Genomic DNA, 10,307 nt, shown 5'->3' on the forward strand with positions numbered 1-10,307 from the left:
ATTGAAATACGTTTGGATGTATTGACAATATACCTAAAAATATTCGGGGGATATTTTGAAAAATCTGTCATGTTAGGGATTCTGACCCCCAAGGAATAGTACACTATTTACTATAGCGTTTCTCAGATATATTTACACAAGAATCCATTGATAAAAATTAATTTTAGCTTACTTAAAGGCGCAGCCAAATTTTAAGCTATTTTTACTATACTACAATGGGTGAAGTTTCAACTCCAAATTCAAAGCTATTAATAGAAGTAGAAGTCGAAAAACCCTTTTAGGTCTCAATCCGCTTTTATAAAACAGAGTTCTGACTTTATTAGATTAGGAGAAGAAAGGGAGGGTTGAGCATTGAGTATTTGATTCCATCTCCAATGAAAACTGTGGATAAAGAATCAGTCCTATTATTCATCACAGTACTCTGTAATTATTGCAATCTAACTTATTTTGAAGGTGTGTTCAAGTCTGACCAATCCTGCTTTTAATTCACGGTTAGTCTCGACAACCACGGTTTTATTAAGTGACTTATAACTACAATAATCATTTAGTCTCTGATAATGTTGTTTTAAGACTTTCTTATATCCGGGTGGGATTAATATTGAGATCATTAAAAAGCTTAGTTATATGATAATGAGAAATAAACATGATAATGAGATTAGAAAAAAATATATATGAACTTGAAAACAATGTGAAAACAGATGAAGTTGTCATATTTTTTGTGATTTGGGGAAGGATCATCTATGATGGTAATTGATATCTTTTCTTTAGCTATGAAGATGGGTGTGGATATTTTCCATCATTATTGTTTCATAACAACTAAGTGTACGTTAACCCTTTTTGTGCAGGGCGAACAGTAGGTGTCTATGCCGGCCAAAATTCAGGATTTTACAACGGTTTGGAAAAAAGTTCATAAATTCAAACGAAAATAATGTATAATTAAAAAAGCAGTGTATCAAGGACGAAATAAAGAATAAAACAATGGCTCTATTTTTCATGATGGCTAATGATCATAAAGAAAATAATAATTGTATTATCTCTTACAAAACGTATTAGCGCTTACTGCTACGGACTTGAACTTTGGGGAACAGCTAAACCGTCGAACATCAAATGTTTTCAATCCTTTCAATCCAAAATCCTTAGAACCATAGTTAATGCACCCTACTACGTATCCAACAGAAAATTACGTCGTGACCTACATATCCCTTTTGTTCTTGACTTCATACCAACCAAATTCTCAAAATTCAATATAAACATTTCTAACCATCATAATCCTTTGGTTCAAACCTTATCTAGTTCCACCCATCCCTACAGCCCACCTAGAAGATTGAAACGGCAGTGGCCAAGAGACTTATTAAAATAAAAATGGACAATTGGAGTTCTGGCAATGGTCAGATTCTCCACTCAAGTTGAGTGTTTGCAGCTTTAGCGCACATGCTCAGCCTCCCCTGGCTCACTACCAGTGGGATCTTTTGAGCTCTGCTCTCCCCCTTACACGTGGGGGATAGAGTGGGCTCAGGGATCCTCAGGTCGATTGTGTAAATATTGTATATTCGAATGTAAAAAAAAAAATTCTTTTATTTGTATCATTATTTTATTTTATTTATTTATTTTTTCATACAGATAGTTTGATTATGTTCATTTTGTTTGTATATATTTTGAGATTTTTTTTTTTTTTTTATTCATTTATTTTATTTTATTTCAGTATGTATGAGATCATTCATCACTATTACCTATTGCCCATAACTGTTTGGCAGATTGTAATATGTATCAATAAATAACAAGTATTATTTAAAAAAAAAAGAAAAAAAAAAAGCGCTTACGGAAAGTCATATTTTATTGTAAATTTATATAGACCATTTATTACAAAGCATTTACCCTACATTTTCAATACATTTTGTAACAAAATAAATTTTATTGCATACCAAAAATAACGAATATTCTAAGTTACATTGTAAGAACCTGACGCATTATCTCTTCCGAAATAACGTTTTTTGTTTACGTTGTTGTTACAAAAAACTATCTATTAAAAATTCTGTTGTAATGAAATAGACCATTTATAACGTTTTGTGAATTTGTTGAGTTCTCCCGTAATGCGCTACAAGGTGCAAGCCGATAAATCGGGGTTGGCACTTCAACCATTGGTTATTTCCCCCTACAATTATAGTTATTATACGTTGAGGAAACTAGCTCTTCCAATTGACATGCGTTAATTAATTAACGATGGACGCTGTAGTAAATCCAATTACCGGAGAGCTGCAATTAGTTCTGTAATTCCATCCGATGCACTCAGCTGACATGCGAAGTGCTCTGTTACTTGGCGGATTAAATTGCCCTCTTCAATTATTATATATAGTATTCCAGTATAAAGGTTCACCTTCCTCCTCCTTTGCTCTACAATGTTGATTTAGTTTTCATTTTGTTCTAATCTTGCCTAGTAGTTGTTAGTCCATTGAAAGTATTATTGATTTTCTAACCTTCTTTTGCGTACATAACTCTAAAATTTCCAATTGAATGAGGTAAGTTAATCGGATTCTTTTGGTAGATCATATTTAAGAAAGTATTCAAACGAAAAATTATTTGACGGACGCGTCCTGAATAAGAAAATCGCCGAAAACCTAATACTTTTTCTCTATTTGCATAGAAACGGTGCCGAAAATCCCTACATTTGGTCACAAATAATAATTATTAGTAAAGTTGTTGGATTTTACCTCGGTTGTATGAAGCCATAGATTAATTTAAAAAATAAATCTGACCCACTACAACCCATGAACTACTTGGTACAATGCTTAGTAAGAAAGTACTGTTACTAGATCCAACGTATGTGCAAGGAGGTAATTTGGCCAGAATCACGCTCTACCGCCAGATTTTTACCCAATGAAGAGTATTCACTTTTTTATGCTGGGTGTACACCCGGGGGCTACCGAACCCACAGGGTTGACTTAACAGATACAATGAAACATATAATAATTATCTGCCACCGCTGGATTCGAATCTGGGTCTCTAGGAGTTAGTCCATTGAATTACCAATGAGCTAACCACTCCCAAAAGCCATAGAATAAGGCTATTAAATTGAGAAGTCAATATAAGGGCCGGTTACAGTATATTAGAGTTCAGACAATAATTTCTTAAATCTTGAGTCAAATTAATAATTAACCTTACCACCGACGGTGGTCGGATGAAGACTTTTATCTGCGATTTCGACTGCCAAAAGTGGCTGTTGAATCAATTTTAAATTTAAATAGGCCTACAATATCTAACATCAACGACGGAATCACAAAACGGTTGACCAGAAACGGTCACTCGGAGTTTTACTAAACTCTTGGACAAATCTTAGTTTTACCGGACATTAATACAACCTGCCATTAGCCTCCTTTTGGTAACATAGGTAAAATTAAATTTTTTATTGTTCTATTTTTTTTAAACAGGAATAGATTAATAATAAACAGAAATTAGGCAAAATGATTCAATTTCAGGCCTTCACTAGGGATTTTCCGGGATTATTTTCCTCTACAAGACAACCTGCTGTGTTCATGGCGGAAAATCCACACGCAATCATCCCTGAATAACATGAAGGTCTGGTATTCTGGCCAAAAAGTTGTCATTGTCTCAATTCGAAACTCTTCTTCCATTTTTAGGATGATCCATCTGAAATTTCACCATCCTTAATATATATGTACATTACTTATACATTATTTTTTAACCATTATACTATAATGTCCCTTATTTGTGTTCAATACTACTCCACTCACCGCATCCCCCGACCATCTTCTCCCCACATTGAACAATAAAAGCATCATTATTTCATTTTTTCTGATAGATGACGAGACAGTCTAACAGCTGTGTGTGGCCAGGACCTTCCCATGAGTAGAATTTAAATTATGATACTATTAAATTATGTAGTGCAGACACCTCCTTTTCAGTCTCCTGCTGCCGAAGGCGCTCGGAATATAAATGGAAGGAATCCATTTTGATTGCCTTGTACGTTGTCGTAGTACCGTCTTTATGTAGTCTATGCTTCATCGTGTTTTGTGAGTGAATTAACCTTCTGGGTCGAAACTAGATGGCAGCAAGTAAGACCTCCCGTACAACGAACTTGAGATGTTAAGTTTGGGGCCTTGACAAGCCAACATGTTATCTGAATACATTTTAGCTTTCTTGAATTGTGTACAACTATTCATATCACACAGAAATAACTAAGATGTGTTCAGAATTACATATACATGACTATACGAGGAGAAGATGGTTGGGGGGTGCGGTCAAATTAAAACAAACAAGTTGAAGTAACTTTTTTAAGTATCTTAGTAACTTCAACTTATTTGTGTTTTGATTTGACCGCACCCCCAACTATCTTCTCCTCGTATAAGTCATCGGCGGTCAACTATCTCTCATGATTATACATATTGATATTGTACAAGAATATATATATACAAAGTGACTCCTAATTTCCTCCAATTTTGTCCAGACTCTTTAAACCCTTTAACTCTCCAGTGCCTATTGTCACTTACAGGTGGCCCAAATTTGAAAGTGTATAAAAAATAAGTGAATATCTTTAGCTTATTAAATTCTATTTGCCTCCGACACTGCATTAATTTACTATTTCTGACATTACCACCAACAGGACGTCCCCAGAGGTGGAAAAATTCCATTAACTAGATATTTGCAAGTCGGCATAATTAATAAAACTAAACATTTCTCCAAGGTAGGAATTTTGTGAGTACGATTATGTTGATTTCAAAACATCCATTACTGAGCCCGCCAACAAAAAAAAAGTCAATTTCATAAAGTTGGATCATTGTTCTTCTAAAGCAGCGATGCATATTCAGGTACTTTTTTAGATATAAATAGATAATTTGTTTATTGTATCACTGTTTGACCTGTTTACACAGTATACATATTACTATACAGTTTCCCAAGTGTTGTTCGAGTACCCACAGGGGTATGACAAAAGTTTGAAGGAGTACGTGCTTCCCAGGGCTTTACTACTTGAAAGAATTATTTCTGCGATTTGATGACGGAGTTTTAGCTTTAGTTTTAAAGAATTAAAAAAGAATAGCTTATAGGGATGCGACATCGATGTCAATGTTTTGAAAACATCGATGTTTTTAAGTCGATGGTTTTTTAACATCGATGTTTTACTTTCGATGTTTTACGTTTGTCCTAATCATTATTTATTTTTTCCAAAAGTAACTAAATGAAAACAAAAAATTTACGGTATAAACAATTTCCTATCAACAATGTGGTGGGAAAAAAAGGACCTCCAACCATCACGCTAACGACGTAATAAAGATAAATTACGACTAGAAAAACATCGATGTTTTAAAATATCTATGCTTAATATTAAAACATCATTACATACAAACCTTTGCCTAAAATACATCGATGTTTTTGAACAATCATTTCAGTAATATAAGTTCTGTTCAAACGACGTATACTCCCTCCAGTCGGAAGTAGTTTTTGCAAAAAAGAATGAAAAAAAAAACATCGATGTTTAGAAATATCAATGCTCAATATTAAAATATCGTTGCATACAATACATTGCCCAAAATACATCGATGTTTTGGAACATCAATTTGAGTAACATAAGGTCTGTTCCAACGATCACCCATTCTACGGCCTGTCAGAAGTGGTTTTTGAAACTAAGAATCCTATATCGACTACAAAAAACATCGATGTTTTGAAATATCAAATCTCAAAAATAAAATACGTTGCTTACAATACATCGATATTTTTGAACAACTATTTCATGAACATAAGATCTGTTCCAACGATCACGCATTCTACGGCCAGTCAGAAATGCTTTTTGTATCAAAGATTAGGACATCAACTAGAAAAAACATCGATGTTTTAAAATATCGTTGCTTACAATACTTTACCGAAAAAACATCAATGATTTTGAATTTTTTTTTAGTGGCAGTACTAACATAAGTGTTACGAATATTTTAGAAGTAAATCGCAAATGTCGAAAGTTGTATAAACAAGGCGATGGTTAAGAATTGATATATCTTAACTACCAAATAGCGTATTGATGTTTCGATGTTACTCATGTCATGAAGCTTCCTGCTATCGATTGGTGAGATATGTAGATATGGCCGATATGTGTGAAAAATATAATGTCATGGCATCTAATATCTGATTGGTAATTAACTTGTCTCGTGGCACCTTGTACTATCACTGACAGAAAAATGTAATGATATTATATAAGAGAATGATAGTTCCTCCTTCATTGATTCATAAAAAATAAATAAAAACCTGGACCATTTATAGTTTTTCAATTTTATTTTAACGCAGTTTAGTTTTTTCGAACGGTAATGTAACCTTTTTGTGTATTTATACGAGGTATTATTTCTCAGCAATCAATATGTAACCAATAAAATTGTATTGAGTAACTTATTTACTATTGTATCAATAAAACATACGCTTCTACAATTTATTTAGTTATGAATCAGACTTTTGCGACCCCCGTAGTAAAAATATCTATACATAGGTCATATGGCCTTGATTAAAAAAAATAAATAAAATAATCAACCAGTGATGTAAAGAAGAAAATATATAAAATTATTTCGAATTTCATTATAAATTATTTAAGATATTTTTATAATAATATGCTCTGTTTTATTATGTTGTTTAAATAAATAAATTCTCAAACTTGCGAGGAAGAAATAAAAAAAATGCCATTATCGGTTTTAAACATTTAAAATGAATGCCAAAAGGAAGATTGCCAAGGTAATAGTGCGGGTAGAAAATAGATAGAAGAGATAAACCAAAGGATAAAAAAAAATTAATAATTTATGATAGAACTTTGTATACAAGAGGAATCGAAGGAGGTCATAGAAAATTTAGGTTAAGGGCACTCATTACTTTTGTGGAAGATCCTTAACACATTAAAAAAAAAAACCTACTTATTTCTGTAGATAGAGCTCTTAAAACCAACAGTTGTATTTCGTCTATACCTATACCAAAATAAATAAATTAAAAACGATTTAAAATTAAAAAAAATATAATCAGTGTAGACTTAAAGGTAATTACAACTATTTTATTAGTTGAATAAAATAAAAATGAAAAGGTGTTTTTGCATGTTGTTACGATAGGAAAGTTTTTTTTTAATGATTGGAGAAATTTTTCGGAGGGTGCGGTCAGCAAAGAACAACATAAATAAACAAAACAATATTTATTTATTTTATGTTAAAAAAAGTTGTGTAAAAAAGTTTTTTTTGTTTTATTTTCAACAATACAGTATCTCTAAGTGTGAATATTGTAAAGATGTGATAGTTCTGCTCGAAAATGATCGCTAAATGTTGATTTTATCTTGTCTACACTGCTCGTTTAGAAGTTAGGTTCGGAAATTAGTTGGCCTTACATGAGTTGGTTGTTGGGTTCTCCTGTTTAACTTAGGGCAGACTGGAAACCGCGTTCAATTGAGTTTGTCTTCCTCCAATTTGTGTTCTGACAGTATAATATAGTTCTAACTTCAAATTTTAATTTGGTAAATTTATTATTGTTGATATTTAATTTTAGAATTTTAGATATAATAGATTATCTTTGGTTTTAAGTTATTTTCATGGAACATATAAAGATTATATTTCATTTAATTCACAAGTTTTTGAATAATACTCCTGTATAGGATAGTAAATACAGAATACTATAGTGTAGTATACGTAATATACTACACTATAATAGTATTATCATTATTATTATGAATAATACTAATATTAATATGCATAATAATATTATTCAAAAACTTGAGCAGTGTAGTTGTAGTGGACGGTTACTAGTTATTCAATGGAGAATCCATCAGTTACCAAACAATTAGCATGAATATGAGAACAATAAAATCTCAATACGTCCCTAAAATATAGTTGTATATAGTGTATAATAAATATTGCAAAATTTATAATTGTATATAGTAAAATATATTATTAACTGAAATTCAAAGTCTTCAATATGTGCTAAACCTAAAAAACCCAGACTATCATACTCTATTCAGACTATTCTACAAATATAGCCTGATTCTAAATAGATGTTTAAAACTTCCACTTAATTATAAAATTAATGAGTAGTTATGTTCAAAGTGCTTAAGTCAAAATTATCAGACTGGAAGGTTTTGTCTCGTATGTCAGGCATATGTCTGGTTGTGGCATAGAAGAAGGTATTTGAATTAAATAATATTTCAATAACCTAATATTTAGAGTAAATTTGAAAAACTCGAACTGAATTTTTTCAGAAACTATTATGGATACTATGTGTTTGTGGTAAATAAAATAAATTACAAGATTTTTTAAAAACTTTGTTTTCCCACATAAAGTTTAATAATTGGCAAATTGCTTTATGCAAAAATATATAAACTTTTAAAAATGGACAAGGTTTTAATGACTAAGTCGACCAATTGCAATGACAGTTAAAGAATTATGGACCTGTTGTAGACACCATATTCACAAGATAAACAAATTTAACAGTTTACTATTCAGACTGTAATGGTTATTACATTTGATTTATTTTTTATTATTTAATGATTTCTATAATAATATCGATCGATGTTTCATAGCTATACCCGATTCATAGGGGAATGGTTCAATACATCTATGAATACTTCAGTGTAAGGCGGTTCCCAACGACAACGACCTAGGTTATGGACGCCCTCTTGCAAAACAAACGCAACCTAGCAAAACGTATATGAGCTAATATAATTAATTTTTAAGTACATATAAATAAATCGTCAATTTCTAACGAGTAAAAAATATTTAAAGATAGACTTTGTATGATAAGCTGTTGAACAAATAATAAATTAAGCTTAAGAAATAACTCTTAACGCTAACTAATTCTGAGAACACTATTTGATTGGTTTAGTCAAGCTATAAGATATAATTAACCTCAACACATAATTATTTAAGATTTTTGTTCTCAGCTTAAAATTGTTAGGGCATTACATTTTAATTAAAAAAACAATTTTTGGTGATGATTGTATCAGCCTCTTCATCATGAAGATATTTAAACAATTGCTGAAATTATTATTTTAACTATCCAAATAAATTTTCTTCTGAGGTACAATATCCAATACAAATAACAACTGTTTGCTGAGAATTTAAGTATATTTTTCTGGCTATGTATTTCTATAAGGGCACTTGCCTACATTTAATTTTTTTTCTTACTAACGTAACTGGGTATTGTTTACATACATACTTTAGTTTGATTATTAAGCGGGTTAAGATAGAATGTTTGAGGGGAAATAAAAAGGAGATGTAACACATTATGATTTTAATTTTTCTTTGATCTGTATTGTATTTAGTTTTGGTTATTGTTTATCTTTTCCTATATAATCATATTTCCTTATTTATTTTTATTGTTTGTTTGGTTTTTTATTTCTTTTATCATATTTTTTACAATTTAAGTGTAAGAATTGGTTTTGTTATCGTCTTTTTAATATTATTTTAATATTAATTAATTTAATATAACCAAGACTTTTTCTTTGATATTTTAAATTTAAAAAATTGTTTATCATCTGATTAATATTATGCTGATTGTGTGTTTCATTGTTTATTTGTTTGTTTTCTGATTTGACTGCAAAATTATCAGAATTCAAAATTATTTTCGTTTTCAAGAAACCAACTTATTTATTTTATTTTTCGTTATTTTTATAGAAATGTTTTTATTTTTTTTAATGATTTAAAAGGTTAGTGTGTTACATTCAATGTAATTATAATTTTTACATTTTAAACTGGAATGAATTTTGCATTTTTTTTTTTTTTATGAAAACGTTTATTATGATCTTCAATATACCTATACCAAATTACATTTATTTTGTTCATTATGAGATTCGTTTCGATGGTGCACAGTATCCCAGTATCTTATAGAGTACCCTAGTACTTCATAAAGTATTCCTGTACTTCATAAAGTACTCCTAGGGAGTGAATTATGCTATAGGAAGATCTACAGGAGCTACGTACCCTGAGACATCTCTTGCTCGTGCCGATGAACCTGCTGACCGGAGTGCTGCTTGGTGCCATGCTGGGACTAGACTGACAGAGATGCTTCTATTATTGGGTGCCCCACCACTGCACATCCCCTCTACCCCCTATACACGTGTCGACACGTGGCCACCTGTAGTGCCCAATGATCTTACAGCCTCCCTATTGTACGGTGAATCATTTCTTTAGCCATGGACATTAGTTGAGGCCGATGACTGTGTACTAACTAGTTCTGTTTCTCATGACAGATGTCGCAAGTTTTGCACTTATTCACAACTACCCTCAAAAGGATATTAACTTATCGTGGTTTTTCTAAAAGTTTGTTGCTCCTTATTCCTACTGTCA

The 10,307-nt window shown here is 31.3% G+C and overlaps 1 protein-coding gene across 1 annotated transcript in view; it reads right to left on the reverse strand.

Moving 5' to 3' along the window:
• The window catches only part of LOC106690548 (uncharacterized), a 68,083-nt gene extending 58,075 nt beyond the window's left edge, over positions 1–10,008 (reverse strand). Inside the window, exon 1 of the mRNA XM_014436002.3 lies at positions 9,942–10,008. Within this exon, the coding sequence (XP_014291488.1) occupies positions 9,942–10,001 (60 nt within the window). The 5' untranslated portion in view covers positions 10,002–10,008. The remainder of the gene's footprint in view (positions 1–9,941) is intronic.
• Between the last annotated feature and the right edge of the window lie 299 nt (positions 10,009–10,307).

Source organism: Halyomorpha halys, unplaced genomic scaffold (assembly GCF_000696795.3).
Source record: "Halyomorpha halys isolate HHAL.00 unplaced genomic scaffold, Hhal_1.1 Scaffold1756.1, whole genome shotgun sequence".
Lineage (NCBI taxonomy): Eukaryota > Metazoa > Arthropoda > Insecta > Hemiptera > Pentatomidae > Halyomorpha > Halyomorpha halys.